This window comes from Hydra vulgaris, chromosome 08 (genome assembly GCF_038396675.1).
Source record: "Hydra vulgaris chromosome 08, alternate assembly HydraT2T_AEP".
Taxonomy (NCBI): Eukaryota; Metazoa; Cnidaria; class Hydrozoa; order Anthoathecata; family Hydridae; genus Hydra; species Hydra vulgaris.
This window is the reverse complement of record NC_088927.1, coordinates 25,482,501-25,506,500: the sequence shown is the minus strand read 5'-3', so window position 1 is coordinate 25,506,500 and position 24,000 is coordinate 25,482,501. Positions and strand designations below refer to the sequence as shown.

General features: G+C 27.3%; 1 protein-coding gene across 2 annotated transcripts in view; it reads right to left on the bottom strand.

Moving 5' to 3' along the window:
- The window catches only part of LOC101235974 (unconventional myosin-XV), a 116,584-nt gene that overhangs the window by 54,875 nt on the left and 37,709 nt on the right, over positions 1–24,000 (bottom strand). For both annotated transcript variants that reach the window (XM_065803313.1, XM_065803314.1), the window contains exons 16-24: positions 21,335–21,430; positions 11,329–11,460; positions 6,567–6,692; positions 6,351–6,428; positions 2,399–2,583; positions 2,193–2,238; positions 1,764–1,888; positions 1,553–1,685; positions 1,296–1,382 (exon numbers count right to left, since the gene is read on the bottom strand). In XM_065803313.1, coding sequence (XP_065659385.1) covers positions 1,296–1,382; positions 1,553–1,685; positions 1,764–1,888; positions 2,193–2,238; positions 2,399–2,583; positions 6,351–6,428; positions 6,567–6,692; positions 11,329–11,460; positions 21,335–21,430 — 1,008 coding nt within the window. The remainder of the gene's footprint in view (positions 1–1,295; positions 1,383–1,552; positions 1,686–1,763; positions 1,889–2,192; positions 2,239–2,398; positions 2,584–6,350; positions 6,429–6,566; positions 6,693–11,328; positions 11,461–21,334; positions 21,431–24,000) is intronic.

Here is a 24,000-nt window from a genome sequence, read left to right as displayed (position 1 = left end):
AACACAGTACATAATAAATTTAGGTGTACATGAAGGTGTACATAGAGGTGTGCCCATGCAATCGCAGATCATTCCTGATCAAATCTGCATAAAACGTCTTGCTGTTTAATGTATTAATACCCTACCACAAAATGTCAAGCAGTTACTAAACACATGGAAATCAACTGTTGTTAACAACAATGTCATAAAAATTGATAAGATGGCTAATGACATGTGATTGACAATATGAAAATAAGCTTTACTAATAACCCAAAAGACTCAGATTCAAATAATAAAGTAGAGATGTGCCAGATTCAGTTTATGCAGAGTCCCTGAACACAAAATAGTTACAGCACTTAAGGTTAATGTTTATTAAAAATTTCTTTCAAGATAACAGGTGCCAGATACTGCAACAAAATGGCCAATTCCAGGTACCCGGGAAAACAGCCAAATTACAGGGTCCAAATCAGGTACCCTGTACATCACTAAAATAAAACAGCCTAAAAACATACAAACTCAAAAAACAATACAAATAGGGTTTTTAATTGTACTTCATTTGCAATAATAATGGGATAATTCCTAACTTTGAACTGTGCACTGGAAAGATTGAACCAGTTTCATGATAACCAAACATAGGAGCTTCTGGCTATATTTTTTGAGACTTCTGTAAAACATTCCAGGGATGTTTGGCATAAAGTATACTTTTTTATAATTGGTTAAAAAAACAACCTGTCATTAGTTTCTCAAAATCTTAAATTAAAAATTTTTCACTATGTTTTACTAAAAAGTAAAAAAAGGCTCCTAAAATTTGCAAAAATTGCCCCTAAATTTACAAAAGCACCCTCTAAACTCACTCCCCCCTCCTCAACAGGGGTGTGTGTGTGTAGCATATACACACACATTAAAGTGTATTTTTTGAGAAACTTTTTTTGTTTTTACTGTTCCTAGATTTTGTCAGATGGAACTATTTTTATAATAATGGTGCATTTAAAATACCTTTAGATACAAGATATATACACAACCCAAGATATATAACTATACAAGATATATACACAGTAAACGATATATACACAAAACAAAATACAAGATATTTACACAAAACAAGATTTAAGATATACTAAATACAACTTAAAAAACAAGATACACATTACAATATATATACACAATACAAGATATATACACAATACAAGACATTTGAATATACTTACACTATTTTAAATTATATTATTTGTACTATACTTTATTGTTATTATTTTTATCACTGTATAAACAATGTTTTAAAACAAAAGTTTCATTTGCGAATAATAATAACATACATGTTTCTGCACCATGATAACATTAACTTTTATTACTTGCGTCCTTGCTTCTTCTAAGTACCATTGAAATGACTCACATAGAAAAATCTAAATTTATAATTTATATATATATATATATATATATATATGTATATATATATATATATATGTGTGTGTGTATACACACATACATATATAGACACATGTTATACACAATATATATACTACTATAGCTAAGTAAATATAACATGCTCAATAGAAAAAAAAACTGCGCTTTCTTTGTTTTCTCCCATTTCATATTCATTAGATCTTTCTGGAGCAGTCTTTAGAATCTGATCACATATTTTTTTACTGTTTTCTTTCGGAGGGTTCCTTAAAATTATTTTTGGTTTTCCACAGAGTACAAAATATCTAAATAAACAAACTTATATACATATATGCAAAATTGTAACCTTTTTCCTTAATAAAAATAGGGGAGAGAAAACAAACCTTTTAACAAAACTAGCATAAGGCATATGAATTGGAAAACCAATCTGTCTCCATTTAATAGTCTCAACAATACCATATGATTGAATCTGAGACATGACAAGTGCATCATCAAAATTTAATGGTGACTAAAAAAATAAATAAGTAAAAAATGAATTTTTTTTAAATTTACTCTATATTTTCTATATATATTCAATAACAGAAGAATTCTAAAATAACTGAAAGACATTATTTCAACTCAAATTTCATAATGGACACACATAAAAAAAAATTATTCAGAAACGAGATGCGAAAAAAAAAACCTCACATAAATTTAAAAGATTGAGGATGTCTTTGATTTAAAAACAATGCTTAAAGTGTTTGTCAATTCTGATTTAACTTAATAATAGAAACAACAAGAAAATAGCTTTAATACTACTTTGTTAATCTAACCTTGTCAATGTTAGGACGAATGCACTGAATAAAAAATGAAGACGACCTATATATGAGGCAAATTAGTTATAAAATAAATAAATAATAAAAAAAAAAGTTGGTAAAGAAATTTTAAAATTAAAAGTTATGATAATGAAAAATAGTGAAAAAAAAAAGATAACAATAATCTAATCACAATTAATTTTAACAAAACAAAAAAATTATACTTTGATATTTTTTCAAGCAAATTTTGTAATGATTCGTTATAAGAAGAAATAACATTTGAACTCAAGCGATTTGTTTTTCCTTTTTCAGAAACTGTTAAACTACGATGAGAATCAAGAGTTCCAAATGGTTGACTCATATGAATTTCACGATTATTAAGAAATTCAGGAAATAAGCTTGCAATAAACTAAAAGATATAAACAAATATATATTATAAATACATCTACATGCAAATATGAAGTCTTTTATGATAATTATTTTGCTACCAACAACTTTTAAATGGCACCTAAAAATTAAAACCATTAAACCAATTTCGGAAATGAATTAAATTTTATCGTTTTTTAAATAACCACAAAAACAATAACTTTAATGTTATGAATCAAATTTATTTGATATTTCTTTCATATTTCTTGATAGAGTTTGTTCTTTTACATTTACAATTTTAATCACTATTTCATTATTATTTTCTTTCTTTCTTTTTATGTGACGTATATATATCTTGACAAATAGCTGATTGACCTCAACCTTTAAGTTCTTGATAAATTTGATGATAAACCATACCCCATTGTTTAAAGAGGGTTTTTAATTTCATGACACTGCCAGCATTTTCTAAAATTAAAAAAACCCACTCAAACAAACAGATATTTTATCTGAGAAATTATCTGCACTTTTGGGTTGAACAACTATTAGCATCCAGTATACTGCCATGATGAATTTTTTTTTTTATTTCAATTTATTTCCCCAAGGCCATGAAGACCACTAAAGTTGAGGAGACTACTTTAGCTTTGATTACAACCTTCTCTCAACTCTATAACTTTGAAACAAGAACCTTGACAACCAAGGCTCCTGCGTAGAGAATCAAGTTGATGGAAATGATGAATCTAAACAAGTTGTTTAGTAAGCAGTAGACATCAGCTAATTCAGAACTTTAATTATTTAAGTCCTAGTAGTCTAATATACATGTTACAAACATGTTTTGGAACAACTGTCTTCTGGGAAACTACAGCAAAATTAATAGAGGGTGCAGGTTTTTGAAGAAGACAGTCTTGTTCAGAATAGTGTTCGGCAAAATCAAATATACGTCAAACTTTTAAAGATTTGAATTTGAACTGTTCTTTGAAGGGGATAGATTTGAATTTGATTTGACAAATATCTGGAGGATTTGGATTTGATTTTCAAATATTCACTTTGTTCTCAATTTTTGCGTTTGAAAAAAAAACGCCAAATTTTACAGGCCCGCAAACATATATATCACTTTATTCCGGGGTCTTTGCAGTGGTTTCCGGAATGGCGGTCGCCTTTCAATAACGGAAAAAAAAAAAAAGAAAAAAAGAGTTTTTAATTAAAGTTTGTTAATATTAAAGAGAAAGTAAAGAGCATAGAGAAAGAAAAAAAGAAAAGAAATGTAAACAAAGTACAAGATTAAAAGAAAAAACGTAGAAAAAAATATATGTAAAAATCAAAAGAAAAAATTGCAAATACAATTTAACCACAATAAAAATGGAAAAAGTAAAACAATAACGAATCGAAAAACATTCATTGAAAGAAACAATCATTCGAAAAAAGAAAATAATAAAAAAATATAATAATGGCTTGCTTGAAAGCAAAGAATCTTTTTTTTTAATTTTATTAATTTTCTGTGCGTTTTTGTATATTGTCTTGTATGTTTGTCTATTGTTTGTATTTTCCGTCGTGTATTCAAATTCAAATTTATTTTAATATTCGTTATTCTTATTTTCATTAATTATTTTTCATTATAATAGTTGCTATATGTCATTGTTTACTTTTACGTTTTATCAGTTTTAACTGTTTGTAACTGTCTAACTTTGTTTATGTAGCTATTGTATTTATAAAGACAAGTGACTTATATATAATTATTATTATTGTTATCATTATTATTAATATTATTTTTATTATTTAAACCATTATTATTTTAATCATTTTCATTAGGTGTTTACTTAATATTAGTATATTTACTATTTGTAAACAACCTTGAAATGTATCTATTTCAGAAATATATATTACATTCCTAATTATGTCGGATAATCCAGAGCCCGAATCTTTTTCTGTTACAAAAACCACCAAACGTTCACAATCAATTGTATGGGATCATTTCACAGTTGATGAGCATGACAAAACCAAGGCCATATGCCAGCATTGTCCAAAGCACAAGAACAAGTATGTTTACAATAAAGGTGGGACAACAAATCTAATGAACCATTTAAATTCTCAACACAAAAGCAAATTACTTGGGGACAGAAAACCAAAGCAACGACGTTTAGATGACATGATAATGACACCAATCGTTTATTCTCCAGATCTATTCAATGAATACTTAGTTAGCTGGATTGTCAAGAATGATCAATCATTTAATGAGGTAGAGTCCAGCCACTTTCGTAAACTACTCACTCTACTGAAACCAAATTTGTCAATCATGAGTGCGCGCCAATTAAAACGCCAGATAATGGACACTTACAACACCAAAAAACAATTGCTAAAGACCCTTTTTTTGAATCTTGACTCAAAGGTTTCATTCAAGAAGCTGTAATGTGTGAGAAATAGTAACAAATGCTGCAATATGAATAAAATTTATAGATTCAGATAACTAAAATTAATAAATGAAATAAGTTAAATAACGTTCAAATATACATCAAATCTTGGAAAGATTTGAATTTGATTTAAATTAAAAATAGGAAGATTTCAATTAGGCCATTTCAAACATTTGACGCATATTTGATCAAACTAATTGAATTTGTGCCGAACACTAGTTCAGAATATGCTTTGGCTGGCTTGCTAGCATCATATGCTTGAAGTTCTTTTGGCTGATATTTTTGGCATATGTCTTTGACCATCGACTGGTCTAGATATCCAAAATTTCAGGCCATTTTGTGAAATATAGCCTGATATAAAATATGACACCTCCAAACAGCAACTTGTTCCATTGATATCCACTTATATTCAGGTAAAAGAATTCATTTATGAAAATTTCAACCAAAATTATCCCCAAGATTATTGTGAGTTTGTATTTATGCCTAGTATAATGCTTGGAACAAATTTTTAACCAAATTTTTGAAAGCCTGGTGGTCTGCATAGAGTTCACTGGATAGCAAAGACAATATATTCTCTGAAAATTGGGCATCTCTTCAAAGATATGATTTATTCCAAAGTTTATTCCAAGAAAGGTTTAACAAATTTGTCATAAATATTTACATACAATCCTGCTTCAATATTAGATTGTTTATTTTTATGGTCTTCCAATTTATCTATGGGTTATTATATTATATTATTAAATAGAAAATTTTTCCAATACCAACAGATAAGAATGCGGCTAATCCCACAATTGAAAGTCTACAGATATGATGCACTAAAGTCCACTTGCAACAGTCAAACTTCCTAATATGTTACTAGTTCGTGACAATAACAATGAACTTACTAAATTTGAATGAAATTAGTAAAACTTTATCATCAATGATTCAATCAATAAACTCTAGATTATATTTTGTGACCTGTACTTATAAAGGTTTCCAAATATTCTAATATATACGACAGGTAATAAACGATTTACAAAATTTTTTCAAATTGCAATATTGCAAAACATTTGATGATTAAAATAATAATATCAAAAAAGCTAAAGGAACCTCAAATATTGTCTGTAATTTTAAGAACTGATAATGTGCCAATATTGTTATTTTATTGTATAGAATCTTTCTAGAAGATCCCAATTGAAATTTATCAAAAAAAAATTTTTCCAGTATTTCCCTAATATACAACTATTTTTTGAAAAACTATTTTTTATACATTTATCTTTTAAATGTTAAACAATTTTTTAAATGTTATATATAGGCTTAACACTTAAAAAATTCAATTTCTGACAAAGCAGTCAAGGCATATATTCCAAAGTTAATAAAACTTAAAAAAAAAAAAATTAAAATGTTTAATGAAAAAAAAACTTACCATAGATCTACTATAAATAAGAAGTTCAAAAAATTCAGGACGAACAAAGTCACGATTCTTTTGTAAAAACATGTCTACCTTGTAAAATTAAAAAAAAAAATTTAATTTTTTTTAAATACGTCAAATGGATTATCTCAAATTATATTTGATGAAATAAATTTTTTTTTTAAGTAATCAAAACTTTTATAACTAACAAAAAAGAAATATATTTAATACCTGGTAATGCACAACACCAGCATAATGATTAATCCCGAATTCTGGAGTTCCGTATTTAGGTTTTACATAATATTCATTCCGTGCATGATATTGGTGACATTTATCAAGAAAAGAACGATCTGTAGCCTTAAATTTATTCAATTATAAATGTGTATATATATATATATATATATATATATATATATATATATATATATATATATATATATATATATATATATATTACATTGTATTTTTTATAATAACACATGTCTGCATTTTTTTCTCTTTGAAATAAGAAATAATTCCAATGTATTTTTGGCCCCTGAATTCAATAAAATTTTCAAAAAAATTCCATCACGTAAGGTTTCTCCATAAAATGCAAAATCTCAAGGCACAAAACAAGGTTTATTGCCGAAATATATATTTTTTATTAATTCTAACTTATAAGATAATATTATGTTTTACAGACAGAAACAAAATATTTAGTAACTCATGACAGTAAAATTAATCAGCGTTGAACTATATATATTGGGATTTTCCATAGTAAGTATGGAAAATCCCAATATATATATATATATATATATATATATATAATATATATATATATATATATATATATATATATATATATATATATATATATATATATACAGTGCTGTGCAAAAGTCATTATAACAGTAATATTTTTAAGGTTTTTTTCTATTTGCTTGTAGCGTTACAAATAAAAACGACTGAAAACAATTGATTTGGATTATTTTTTTTATTGCAACTGTTCATACAATTTAAAATTACACAGTTTATTAATACTTTGTCTGCCCACCCCTTGATTTGATGACAGACTTGATCCTACGGGGCATAGAGCTAATCAAGTTCTGAACAGTAGCTGGTGAAATATCATTCCATATGTTCTGTAAATGGGCCCAAAGTTGGGGTTGAGGTCTGGACTCTGGGCTAGCCAGTTCAGTACCCGTATATCATGATCCTCCAGATATGCAGTCACAAGCCTTGCTTTATGGCAAGGAGCATTGTCCTGTTGGAACAGGAACTCTTCTCCATTGCCAAAAAGCAAATTGGCTGATGGCAACATACAGTTCTCAAGGACCCTGACATACTGGTGTTGATTCATGGTATCCTCACACCTGTACAACTGGCCAACCCCTGCCCAGGACATGCAACCCCAAACCATTATGGAACCTCCCCCGTGCTTAACTGTTGGAACAATGCACTGTGGGATGAACTTTTCCCCGGCTTTCCTTCTTACATAAGCCCTTTTAGCCCCACAAAACATCTGGAATGAGCTTTCATCGCTCCACTTTTAAATAATATAAAATAATAAAAAGAAGTAATAAATATTAAAAGTGCAATAGTATAAATATAAAATACATAATAAATCATGTTATTATAATTGTTATTTCTACAGAATATGACAATTTTTAAATTTTATTGACCAAAAATTCCAATTTTGTTACATGATATTAAAAAACAATTTTATGGGCTAAAAAAACCAAAATCTCATGCTTTCCACATAAATCCATAAGTAAAATACTATAAAACTGCATAAAATGTCATTAAATTACAATTACTAAACTAAACAATAGTTTAGAAATAAATTTTAACATACCTGCTAAATCGCCAAAAACTGAAAATTCACCGATCGCCACGAGAAAACCCGATAAAAATGGATAAATATTAATAAAATAACACAAAATGTGTTTAAAAACAAATTCAGCTGCTGAAGCAACCATTTAAATAAATAGTTATGAAGTATTCGCCAGATGGCAGGACCCTATGGCGTTTTAAATGCACTGTAAGCTTGTTTTCGATGCTGTTATAATGACTTTTGCACAGCACAGTATATATATATATATATATATATATATATATATATATATATATATATATATATATATATATATATATATATATATATATACATATATATATATATATATATTATATATATATATATATATATATATATATATATATATATATATATATATATATATATATATATATATATTGGGATATTCCGTACTTATTGGTCATTCAGTGCATTTGAAGGAAACTTATGGTAACTTGGCATTAATCTTGGATAAGTTAAATTTCAAGGAATTTGAGTGGACAGTTTTTTTTGTGAATGGAATAGACGTACTAAAGCTAAACACTGGATCCAGAAAGTATGGCCCATAGGAACATTAAAGGTCAAAGAGAAAAACGTGCACTTTGAATCTTTGGTTAATCTTAAAAAGGTCTTTCTACCACTGTTCCATATCAAACTTGGCATGATAAAGAAGTTGGTGAAGACATTGCCAAAAGATGGCAAAACATTTAAATACCTTTCAAGCAAGTTTCCTTGTCTGTCTGAAGCAGAGCGGAAGCAAAGCAGAAGGAGTTTTTGGTGGTTCTAACAATTGTAAGCTGATGAAAGATAACAACTTCAAAAATGTGATAAACAATGTTGAAAGGTCAGCATAGAATTCTTTTAAAGATGTAGTTACAAAGTTTCTAGAGAATAAGATGGACCGGACTTTAAAAGTATCATAAAAATTATGTTGTGCAATTTTAAAAATCTGGGATGCTCAATGATTTTTAAACTCCATTTCTTAAACTCCCATTTGGATTACTTCCCAGAAAATCTTAGTGCAAATAGTGAAGAGCGAGGTGAGAGGTCAACAAGATATCAAGGAAATGGAGAGAAGCTATCAAGGTCGATGGGATGCAAATATGATGGGCAACCACTGCTGGATACTGCATAGGGAAAATATAACATTCCACAAAAGAAAAAGCACAAAATAAAGCTTCAAAACTGAAATTTGAAACCAGATTTTATAAACATTTATAATTGTTTATAATGTAAATAAAATATTTTATGATCTAAAATTAATAAAATTTGTATAATTTTATTACTTTTTTTTTTTTGAACATTCCCTACACAAGTAGTGGAAGGCGAGTTTTGACTATATTTTAATTTACACTTTGCTAAAAATCCTAACATGATGGGTCAAAATGAATGGCATTTTCAAATTCAGCATACCAAAATACATATAATTCACCAATTAATATTTTAAAAAAAAATGAAAAATTGCAATTTGCGGACCTGTGTACATAAAAACTGTTGTTCATTTAACAGTGATCAATGTAACATTATATTAATCACTGTTAAAAAAACAAAAATTCTTTTCAGAGATACTCAGTTTTTTATGTTTGATGGCAATTATCAGAAATATATTTTCAAATCAAGAAACTTTATGAAATAAAGTTTCTTGATTTGAAAATATATTTCTGATAATTATATATTAAACCTGGAATATATTTTCAAATCAAGAAACTAACCAATTATGTCAAAGTCATGGTCTAATTTTAACTTGAGTCAAATTGAGAAAGGAGGAATTTATTTGGGTAATGATTTTTTGATATGATTTTACTTTTTTTTTTATCCCTTTTAAATTTAGTAATGTTGAATGACTTTAAATGGTACGCATTTCTGAGTTTAAAGTATATTATCACTTTATCAATGAAAATATTGCCATTGTAGATATACAACATAGTATACCAAGTATACCAATGTCACTGAAGTGATAGTTTCTTGATATACAATGTTGTTGGTCAACTAGTTATTGAGTAGAGGGCAAGTGTTTATTAAGGCAGTTGCAGTTCTTTATTTATCAATTATATGCAATTATGCATAAATATACATCATTTACAATATTAACTATCAAAACAATTTTTATTTAAGATAACATTAATTAATTACAACAGATAATATAAACAGAGGCAATTCTACAAATAAAATGAAGGGGGGGGGGGGGAGAAGGGTGAAATATTACAAAGTACCAACTGGCTTATACAAAAAAAAAAAAAAATTCCTGGGCTAGTCGGGGATTTTAATAAAAGTTCAAATACCCAACTAGACAACTAAATTTGTAAAAAAAACCGACTATAACTTGAAAACCATCTTGTTTTTTGGGGGGAAGGGAGGGAGGGGGTGCACCCTCTCCCCTAAAATTGCCTCATTATATGTAACTAGATGTAAGCAATCAAATAATAATGACTTATAGAATAGGCTGTATTTATGCACTATCCTCAAGAAGTTTTTACATGCAGTTTCTGAAATTATTTATTTATAAATATGTAAAACATCTTACAGATTTACAGTTTACTTACAACTTGAAGATTGATAAATTACTGCCTACAACTTACAGATTTACACGTTAAAAACTTTATATCTTACAATTTACAGACTTACAACTTACAGACTTAAATCCTAAAATTTACAGATTTAGAACCACACAACTTAAATATTTACTTATTTTATTAAGTTTACTTAAAATAATTATATCAAATAAATAAGATAATGTTAATACATAATAAAAAATTATCAATAAAGTTATAGATTACAAAATTACTTTTTTAAAGAAAAAACATACAAAAAAAGTTTTTTATTATTTACATATTTCATATTTTTCAGATTTTGCCCCAATTTAAATAAAAGTTAAATAAATTTTTATAAACTTGTTGTGTTGTGCATGTTTGTTTTTAATCATTTTTAAAGAGTACATTAATATAAAGAGAGACATAAAGAGAGAGAGAAATAAAGAGAGAGAGAGAGAGAGAGAGAGAGAGAGAGAGAGAGAGAGAGAGAGAGAGAGAGAGAGAGAGAGAGAGAGAGATAGAGAGAGAAATAAAGAGAGAGAGAGAGAGAAAGTAAATGAAAAAAATTCAAGAAAATATTAATTTATTATTTATGAAAATAAATATCAACAACAAATATAAATACCTGGAAAATAGTGCTTTCATCAGATAGTAAATGTATAATCCCAATCGGTGGTTTTACAATTAAATCCAAGCATAAACTGTTGTCATGAAATTCAATGGGTTTTATGCGAAGACGCTCTTCATCATAAACCTCCTAAAATTATGCAGTCTTTTTTATCGCAATCAATTATCTTAAAGTATCTTAAAACTCTTTTCACTCTAATGTTAACTCTTCATCTCACCTAAAAATCTACAACCTATATACATCCACAAATCCATTTCCTAAATCCCTAATACTACTCTATATCCATTGACTAAACCAAATCTTTAATAATCTGAATTTTCCTTTAATAAAAAAAACTCACTTGCACCCTAATACTGTGGATGACATTGCATATTTAAAAATTATAGTACATAGCATATATATAAACCACATACTTTATATACATATATATATATAGCATATATATAAGCTGCAGTAAGCAAAAACATTGTCTTTAAATAGATCTATGTATGTTAAATTTTTTATCTTTAAATATATCTAGGTATGATAAAGTTTAAGATGACACTTTATTGGATAAAAGAAATATAATTTATATTTAAAGCTGCATAATTTCATATTTAAAAAATTAATCATTAGGTAAAAAATAATTTCACATATATATATATATATATATATATATATATATATATATATATATATATATATATATATTTTTAAACATCTTTGCTTCCAAAAAGGTTGCAAGCAACCACTAATTAAATTGATAATGGTTGGAGGTTGGCTGCAAGAGCAGGTTCAACTATGTTTACAATGCGTTTTTACACCTTGTCTAAAAGAGAAAGGGCATCATCAGAAGAACCACCCCAGATATGGCAACAGTATTCTATACAAGGTCAGATTTGAGATTTATAGAAATAGAGAAAAGAATCTAAAGTAAAAAAGTGTCGAGCTTGATAAAGAGATGCAACCTTAGCAGATGTTAATTTTGCAACTGATTTGATATATGGTTTCCAAGAAAGATCGGAAGTAAGAGTTAATCCTAGAAAATGAAGAGTAGATTGCTCATCAAGTACACCACCGTTCGTAAATATAGGAAGTTCTAACATATTGCGATAACGATTGGCAGAAAAAAATTGAGTTTTATCTGTATTGAAGTTCACCAGCCACTGTGAGCCTCATGCTATAGCAGAAGTGAGAACCTTTTCAAGCTCAAATGTCCCTTCAAGCAATCAGAGAATGTTGGTTTCTTATCACGACAAGAATAAATGGTAGTATCATCAGCAAACAATGCCACCTTAGATGTGAGTATATCTGGAAGATCGTTAATGTAAATTAAAAAGAGTATAGGGCCAAGGATAGAACCTTGAGGAACCCCTAAAGTTACAGAATAAGAAGAAGAGTGCTGTCCATCAAGGACAACTTTTATACTACGATTGGAAAGGAAGGATTCAATAATCTTAAAGATGTTGCCAGATACACCATAAGAAGAAAGCTTATGGAGAAGACCAGAATGCCACCATAAGAAGAAAGCTTATGGAGAAGACCAGAACTTTATCAAAAGCTTTTGAAATGTCAAGAGCGATGGCCTTAACCTCTCCACCTTTATCGAATGCATGATAAAACCTATCAGTTATTACTGTTAGCAAATCAGCTGTAGAACGAGAAGATTGAAATCCATATTGATGGTCAGAAAGTAAGTTATAAAGATTCAAAAACCTTGCTTATGATAGGAAGAAGACTAATGGGACGGTAGAATTTTTGAAGATAGGGATAACAGATGCCGCTTTCCAGCAGGCTGGAAAACAAGACTCTGATAAGCACTTGTTGAATAGTTTTGAGAATATAGACGACAGCTCCGGAGAACACTTCTGCAAGACAATAACAGGTATGTTGTCCAAGCCACAAGCTGTAGAAGAGTCTAAGCAGGAAATCACTTTAGATACAGAAGCTGGAGTGATATGAATGTCAAGCAATGGATCAATCTGTTTGTTGGCAATATCAGGTAGAACTCAACTAGTGGAATCAAGAGATGATATTGATAAAAAGATTTTAGCAAACAATTCAGCTTTGTCTTTACGTCAAGTGACAAAGTCTGAATCATACAAGAAAGGTGGAACTAAAGATATGTCCTTATTATTAATACTATTAAAGATTCTCCAGAAGTCATAAGAGCCTAATTTTTGAGATGAGATACAAGATTTCATGACCTGAGAATTGCGGGCTTTGGCATTAAACAAAACCTTTTTAAATGGTTTCTAGCAGTAATAAACAGACGTCTGTTTTCTGGAGAATTATTTTGCTGATAGATATGGAAGTAACCGTTTCTATTGGCAATTGCAGCAGCACAGTGTGAGGAAAACCACGGAGGAGAGTAAGGCTTGACCTGGAATTGTCGAGAGGGAACAAAGGATTCCATGCCAGCCTGAATCTACAAAGTTATGTAAGAAGCACATATGTCGACAGGAAGACAAAAGATTTCAACCCAAGGGCCATCACGAAGAAAATCACGGAAAGAATCCCAATCAGCTTTACTGTAGTTGTAAGAGGTACGATTAAAGGGGGATTCAGGTAATGAGGTGATGAGGAAGAATAAGATATTAGTTTTAGAGAGATCAAACTGTGATCAGAAGCACCTAAGAGTGAATGTTGAGAAACTGAGCACTGACTAGGATCAGAAACAAGACATAAGTCGAGTAGAGAAGGTAAATGATTCGGGTTGTCTGGAAAGCGAGTTGGAAAGTTGACTATTTGAGTTAGGGATTAAGAAAGGCAAAGTTTTGGACTTTAATGCCTCCAGAATCACTGACACTAGAGCCAAGCCATTTAGAGTGGTGAGCATTAAAGTCACCAACAACAACTATATTAGCTGATGGATAAAGAGAGAGGGCTGGGTCAATAATATAGCATCAAAAAGAGTGCAGTCTTGAGATGAAGGAGAGCGATATAGAACAAAGAGAAAGGCGATAGAGTGAAGTGGTGCTAAACAAAAGCACATAAAAGAATAGTCTGTGGATTCAAACCTAGTTTTACGACAAATGGGTAAATTCTTACGAATGTAGATGCCCAGGCCAAGCATGTGACTATTGGAGTCTTTACAAATTAAAGGAAGATAACCATCGACACTAAGATCACAAGATGAGACAGCTGAACTCAAATTAGTCTCACAAAGAGTAAGTAGGTCTGGTGAACTTTGCAAGAGATAAGACTCAACAGAAGAAAAGTTATTTCGAAGACCACGAATATTAGAGAATGATAGGTTTAGAGAATGATAGGTTTAGAGAACTTGGTGATGATGATGGTTTTTTGTGTTTTATAGATTTTGGTACTTTATTCATTTTAAAATTAGATTGAAGAACTTGAATCAAAGCATAGATAGTACTCAGAACAGTGTTTAATAGCCCAAGCAATTGTCTCATTACTATTAATAAACCCTAAGCCGTAACAAAGGGCTCCAAATGTGGCCTTGGCAATGCACACCAAAAGTACAAACAGGGACACCATCCATGCACAACATGGCACTGTTAATACTTTGATATTTTTCAGCTGTCGATGGAACCAGCCTCTCTGAGAGCTACCACAGATTTCAGGAAACCTGACTACCAGCCGGCCTCAGAACCATAAAACTGAGTTTTAGAGCTGTACCCTCATTAGGAGATAATATAATGAGTTGCCTAGTCATAAAAACAGAGACACAAGCAAAACCCATGCATTGAGTCAAAAAGAACCAGAATTCAGCATCCTAAACTAGAAGCAATGTATTAAAAATACATCTGCGCCAGCCTAATAGATGAAGAAGGGGTGCAAGGCTGGTCAACAGATAGAATCTGTTTACCCCTTAAATAATATGTGTTTATTTATATATATATATATATATATATATATATATATATATATATATATATATATATATATATATATTTATATATATATATATATATATATATATATATATATATATATATATATATATATATAAAAGAAGCATTTGCATTTTTTTACACCTGTTTTATGAAGCCGACCTTCGACCACATAAACACCCACCTACCAAAAAAGGGTTATAACCTTTTTCTATTAGTATAGCGAATCTTTTGTATCTGCATTTTTGTTTTAAATCTAGTTGACAAAAAGTCATACTTCAAAGCCTCCCCCCCTCATGCCATTCTCTTCGGGACGCCAAATTTAGATAAAAGTTTGTTTATTGTTAGCTTTTTGTATTTTTCTAATTTTTATAGCCTGTTTTCTTTAAATAAAATAAGACTGTTATTTGTGGACATGTAAATGTATTTTCATAAATTTGCGTATATTTCAGTATATTTTATATTTCTCTGTATCTATATGTCTATTTTCTCTTAGATAAAAAAATAAGATATAGAAAAGATTTTAAAAAATTTTGTTGGAAGTTGTCAAAAGAATATTGTGTTATGCTTCTTTTTAAGGTATCTGAATATATATTTAGATTTTATTACTTTAGATAAAGTTTTATGTATCATATATTCTAAAGTAATTATTACTTTATATGAAAAAATACTGACTGACATTGCCAAAAAAATATGGATTTCGATAAAGTTTTATATATCATATATTCTAAAGTAATTATTACTTTATATAAAAATATACTGACTGACATTGCCAAAAAAATATGGATTTCGATAAATCCTAAATTAAATTGTTATAGATTTTTATTTTAAAAATTGTTATTTTAAATAATAATAATAAATTATTTTAATTGTTTGTTTAATAATTTTCGACATTAATGATAAAGCAGTGGTTAAACTAATGAGTTAATTTGTAGAGTTTTATATATCATATATTCTAAAGTAATTGCACTTGATTTTTTTTTTTAAATATTGCTTTACATTACATTAGGCATTTTGATTTTTTTGTTTTTTTTTCTTTTAAATAGTTAAATAAATTTGTTTTATAAATAAGAAACCAAGTAAGATTCAACATTATGGTTTTCTTTTTATTATTAAGTAATATCTTTGTTATTTGGATTGCAGGTTTTTGTTGATTTTTACTTTTTTGAGCATTATTTATCTCTTTATAGATATGTTTACAACTTTAGACTATTAATATTTTAATATTTTGAATTTCTTTTCTTTTTTTTTTCTTTTTTTTACTTAAATAATGGCGGTTTATCAAATTTGTTTATTTTATTCTTATGTTCACTTAAAATAGTAGTAAATAATTTTATAGAAAAGATCATAACTCTTGAAATTCTTTTGTGTTTATTTTTTACTGCAGTAGCAATATCACTGTTAATATGTTTCTTCATAATAGTGAAATTGAAATGGATGATATTAGGCTTAAATAAATTATTAGAAGAAATACTATCAACTTAAAAATAATTGATAGTTTAGTGAAATGATTAGGCAAGCTAAAATTAATTGTAAGATGTAAGAAATGTAAGAATTAATTTCTTCTTGGTAAGAAGAAATTAATTTATACCTAAACTAGAACATCATGGTTAGACAAGTTGAAAGTAATTATCAAATAAATGAAAGAGATAGGCCTAGACAAGATAAATCATTCTCAAAATGTTTGAAATGCTGCAAGACAAAAAAGAATGTATTCTCTGTATTATAATTATTTAGGAGAAATGAACCAGATCTGTCAGCATTGCTGTGCTAAAAAAGTATTATTGGAACACTCTGTCATTACTAAGCTTTTATGTATTTCATGGTACCATAATTGATTATGACCATGTTTAAGAAATGTTTTATGAGTCACTAATTCACAAACACAATAATATGTAAAATAATGCTCCCCTTTATTAATAAGCTTGCTTATTCTAAAATACAATAATAAATACGTAAAATAATGCTTTTGTAGTTCAAGATTATCTTTTTTTTTAGGTATTGGTAAGTTGTACTTGGCTTTCCTTCTCTGGTGCTTGCTGTTATTAAAAAGAATATAATATCTTAGGTCACGTGGTCTTTACTAAATGCCAAGACTAATAAAAGTGAGCAAAACCAAAAAGATTATATTATATAGATAAGGCTGCTATTGTCCCGATTTTTAAGGAGGAGAGCCCAATGTTAAACTAATTAAAACTTTCATAGCGTTCTCCAGTGGAAAAACCGGAACAATGGCAGCCCTTTATACAGATAAATTTGTATTTTATATTTTTAGGATAATATATCAAGTTAAACTGTTATTTAATTATTACAAACCTGTATTAGGTTGCTTACTGCTAGTAATAATAATAATAATAATAAAGACACTAGTTATAGCATGGCTTTATATAAAAAAAATAATGGAATGCAGTATTAAGTTGTATTATAATATCCTTCAAAATTTTTCTAAAATAATCATTGTCTATCTTAATAATAACCATTGTCTATCTTGTTTTTAAATTTATTTATTGTTTTTTGATTTACTGTTTGTAAACTTAGTTTATTTCAATTGTTTACAATTCTGTTGGTAAAAAAATCTTTGTAAACACAATTTTATGATCTGCTTAGTAATGGAATGCTGATTTCTTAAATGCAGTTGGTTGCTATTTAAAGGGTTTATGCAATTGATAGTTTTGAATCTTTTGCGGATTTTATATTGAAAGATTAGGTCACCCTTTGCTCTTTGTGTTTCTAAAGATATAATTCCTAATCTTTTTAGCCGGTATTCATAGCAGTAATTTCTTAACTCATTAATAATTTTTGTCGCTCTTCTTGGTATGCTTTCTACAGTTTTAACATTACCTTTTAAGTACAGACACCAGACAGGCACTACATATTTCAAACGAGGTCTTATTAAAGATAGATACAACTGTCTTATTACAATTTTGTTATCACTTTTGAAAGTTTTCCTTATTAATCTGAAAAAATGTCTTGCTTTATAAGTTACAGTTGCAATATGTTCCTTCCATTAAATGTCTTTTGTGAACAATACACTCAAATCTTTTTTATTTTCAGTTGTTTCCTTTTTATATTTAGTTCATAGCTATAATTCTGTTTATTTTGACCAAAATGCATTACATTACATTTTTCCTTGTTGAAAGTCATAGACCATGTTTTAGCCCATTCTCATATTTTATTAACAGCATGTTGTAAATTTAAATGGTCTGTTTCAATAGAAACAGCAGCTATTATCTTTGTGTTTTCTGCAAACAGTTTGCAGTTACATGTGATATTATCCAACATATCATTAATATATAGAACAGAAAGTATGGGTCCTAGCACTGAGCCTTGAGGTACTCTACTTGTTGCCTGCTAGTTGCTATCTGCTAGTTACCTGTATCCAAATTGATGTAGAATCTCCTAGTGTGGCACTTTGTTTTCTATTAGTTAGAAAATGACGAATCCACTTTATTAATTGATTATCTATTCCGTATTTGCCTAATTTATAAATAATTTTTTCATGGGTAAACTTATTAAATGATTTGGTTAAATCAAAGTAAATACTATCTACCAGTATCCATATATTTAGATTTAGTTAGTAAAAGTTAGTTGTACAACTTTTTGAAGGAATAAATTCATGCTGATTCCGATTAATTAGTTTGTTTACTATTTAAGTAAACTATTAAGCTATCTTTAATCAAATATAATTTTGTCTATTTAAAAAATTTAAGGATATTCTTGAAGAAAAAAAATATTATATCAGATTATTAAAGAACTAATTATAAAAACATTCAAAAAAGAACTTTTTCTTTTTTTATTTCAAAATTACAGTTTTTATTAAAAAACTAAGGAACCTTTTAATAATTGGGGGTTAGTAGCAGCTTCTAAAAACAATTTTTTAAAACAATTAGTAGAAAATCACTTAACAAAAATGTTTCAACAAATATTGGGAAATTGTTTTTTAAATAAATAGACAAACATTTCCCTCCCTCTAATAAATTACATAAAATTTTTAACAGAAACACTATTAAAATAAGCTATAGCTGTAAAAAAAATATTGAAAGAATTATAAAAGACCACAATTTTGCATTGAATAATTAAAAAGAACTTCTTAAAGAAAAAAAATACCTAAAAATGTAATTGCAAGCAAAAAATTGACTGTCCTATGAATGGCAAATGTTTATCAAAAATCATTATTTACAAATGAATTGTTTCCTCACAAAACAACCCTGATAAACAATATATTGGCTTAACCAAGAGTGAATGGAGAGAACGTTATGCTAACCACAAACAATCTTTTAAACATAAAAAATATTCAAAAGAGACTATGCTGTCAAAATATATTTGGCAACTAAAAGAAAAAAATGGTAATTTTACATTTAAACTGGTCTACTCTAAAAACTGCACCTGCTTATAATAATATTTCTAAAAAATGTAAATTATGTTTACAAGAAAACTTTGAAATTATTACTCATTTGGATCAAGAAAGTTTACTAAACAAAAAAATCTGAACTAATTCCTAAATGCAGACTTGAAAATAAGTACCTTTTAAAAAATTATTAAAACAAATGACCAGACAAAAATTATCCTAATTCTAAAGAATTCTTTTCGAGATTAATTTTTTAATTTTTATGTAGTTGATTCAACTTTCTGAATGCAAAATAACTGCAGTTATTACATAATTAACTATGACAATTCCCAACTTCCTATGAAATATCTTTTCTGTAATATGAATTTTTTGATTTTCAGACATTCTTTCTGATGAACCTACTGATGAAACAAATTGTTAAGACAAAAATTATAAAAGTGTTTTTTACTAATTTAATATATATATATATATATATATATATATATATATATATATATATATATATATATATATACATATATATATATACGTATATATATATATGTATGTATATATATATACATATATATATATATATGTATGTATATATACATATATATATATATATATGTATATATATATATATATATATATACATATATATATATATATATATATATATATATATATATATATATATATATATATATATATATATATATATATATATATATATATATATATATATATATATATATATATATATATATATAGTTTGTTGCATTTGGGAGTACGGAAGAAAAAAAATGATTCTTATACCAACAAATACGTCACTTTTAATTACTTTTGACTTTGGTCCAACATTTGCGTGTTGTCAGAAAGTAAAAACCATTAAATTAACTACAAACTAATCGTTTTTAAAAAAACCACAAAAACCCAAATTTAATTGACCAAAATGTTTTTAAAAACATTCTGAATGTTTATAACAACATAAACAACGTTTTTATTTTTATTTTTTTTCATAAAATTTTTTTTTTTTTTTTTTTAATAAAATGTTTTTATTTTTATTTTTTTTACTGTAAATCATGCACGGAGTGTTGCTACATTGACTATCTTATAGCATGACTCGCAACAGAGTGCTGCTATATCGACTGACAAATAACCTGACTCGCAATTGAGTGCTGCTACATCTACTATTTTTTAGCCTGACTCGCAAGGGAGTGCTGCTACATCAACTGAGGGTTTGGTTGGGGCAGGCAGTCTATCAATTAATAAAAAAAATTCTGGTCTTGCATTTTAATTTTTACTTTTTGTCAACAAAATGTGGAAAAACTTTCTGACAACCAGTTAAGAGTTCTATATATATACATATATATATATATATATATATATATATATATATATATATATATATATATATATATATATATATATATATATGTATATATATAGAACTCTTAACTGGTTATATATATATATATATATATATATATATATATATATATATATATATATATATATATATATATATATATATATATTTATATATATATATATATATATATATATATACATATATATATATATATACATATATATATATATATATATATATATATATATATATATATATATATATACATATATATATATATAAATATATATATATATATATATATATATATATATATATATATATATATATATATATATATACATATAAAAATTACAGACTTTTTTAATAAGTCTTAATTTTTCTAAAACAACAATAGATTCATATTTAAACTAACTTCTATCAGATCTTATAAAATCCATTTAACATAAATACAGAAAAACAAACCTGTTCATCGATAAATACATGACGAACAAAATACTGATGAATATACTCATTTGCTAAGTTTATACAAAACTGTTCAAAACCATTAATACGATATGCCTAAAAAAAATTTTAAAAATAGATTCTTCTCAGAAAATTTATTTGAATACAGCATAGCTAACAAGAATCTAATAAAGCAGAAATAAAGGGGAATTAATAATCTAATAACCAAGTAACATTGCAAACTTATTATTTTTTCAATAAAAAAAACCATCAAAATAAAAAGCCTATGCAACAACAATAAACCTCTGTTTTTTTTATAGGTCTCCATCTTTTACTGTTTCTATTTTTAGAAACAGTAAAAAGTTGCATGCATATTGCAACAACACACTCACTAAACTAATCCAGTGAGTTTGTTGTTGCGCACACTATGACAGAAGTTATGCTTGATTGCTACTCAGCCAGCAATCCAGAGCTCCTTTAGAACCATAAACAAATTTTTCTGTTACTTCTTTAATCAGAAGTTGATTCCATGCATTTGCAGTTATGTTGAAAGGGAAATACTCCCTCAATTGATTTTGTTTAGTAAATTCTTTGTGGTATTTAAAATAATGCTGCCTAAAACAGTTTTTAACAAGTGGAAAATAACTGTTTACTTGTTATTACAGTACATCAGTTTGTATAATGCTGATTGATAAAGCAAGTTTAGTTGCTCTGTGTTTTTTGTTTTTTTTAATATTTTATATAAAGAGACCAAACCAGAACTGCAAATTTAAGAAGTGGATAAATAAATGTTAAATAAAAAGTTCTCAAAAGTTGACAAACAAAAATTGCAAACAGGTGACTTAAAAGATGGCGAATTATATGAATCAGGAATACTAGATGAAGGGAGCAAACTCCAAAGAACTGATGTTCAAGGTAAAAAAAATTAGACGAATAGAAGCTTTGGAGCACTTAGGAACAGTCAAGTTAAAAGGATGAGACTTAATTGAATGACGAATTATACAAGAATGAATTTTAGTAGATGGAACAAGAGACGTTAGCTCTTTAGAGCAGCACCCAACATTTTTAACTTTTTAGTGGATAATAGAGGATTTTAGAGGTTTTTGGAAAAAGAGGACTTTAGAGGAGTTGCGACCACCCTGTTAATACCTTTTAACAAAGTTCTATAGAAATTTAGAACAATAAAAAAATTAAGCAGTAATATACTATCAGAATTAAAATCAAATTTTCAACAAGATAGTGCTAAAATTATTTTTATATCAGTTTCGGTTCAAGAACTATTTTGTAGTATTTATAGAAAAGAGAAAGAGAGGCAACATTACAACAATGCCACAATGGTTGAAGGTTGGCTGCAAGTACAATTTATATTTTGAAAAATTTATTGTGGAACCTTGACAATGTTGCTATTAGCAAAAAAGAATCACTGATTATTATGACTTGCAACTTCATTTTAAACCAGAAATTATTAATAAATTTTTATTCCTCATATGAAAAAAATTTAACTTCAATTGGTGCAATAATTCTTAAATTTCCTGCCTTCTATTACAGCAAAGAAATATAAAAAATTTTTTATAAGCAGTAAAAACTTTTATAGTTCAATAATAAATAAGTAAAGCTTTGAGAAACAAATGGATAGCTAGTGTGAAAACCCAAAGAAAATATTAAAAAAAATTTTCACAGCGCAACAAGCAAGGCTCTTTATGTATGTATTTCTTTAAAAATAATGTTACAAATATATGCTTGTTACTAAAGTAAAATCAAATTTTGTATTTAATGAGCAATTTATTTAATAAATAAACAGATAGCTTGAGCAAAAATTGAAAGCTCACAAAAAAAGCAGTTTAGGGGGGCAGCTCTCATGGCTCGACATGTTTATGTTAGGAAAACTTTTCTCACCTTTCGCACTTATTTACTCTTGCCAAGGCTTGTATACATATACATATACATACATATATATATATATATATAGATATATATATATATATATATATATATATATATATATATATTTATATATATAAATATATATATATGTATATATATATGTGTATATATATATATATATATATATATATATATGTATATATATATATATACATATAATATATATATATATATATATTATATAATGAAAACATTATATATATATATATATATATATATATATATATATATATATATATATATATATATATATATATATATATATATAACCTTGCCACTGTGCAAATATTGAGTTTTAATTTAGTCTTTTAAAGTTATCTTTTAATACCACAGTTTTAATTTAGTTTTTTAAGTTAAATTTAATCAGTGTAAATATTGTTTTGTGAATACTTCCTTTCATTTTAAAACAAAAATATTTTTATTTTACGTAGTGTTTTTAAATTTATGTGTATTATCATTTGATTCACAAAGACTTCAATAATTCCATGCTTAGTCTGCACATATACTTATACATTTTGAATGATATTTCTGATCAGAAATCCTTTCTTACCCTATTGTTAAACTTCTTACTGCTATCTTAAATCTGACTTGGTGTCTTTTAAAGGTTTTCTTAGCAACAGTATTTGGGCTGATGTCTTGCCTTTCTCTGCTGATAACTGCACTTCCTATCTAATCTCATGAATTGAGGCAAACACAGAAGCTTTTATTGCTTCTTGTTTTTCGAGCCTCATTTCTTCCTATGG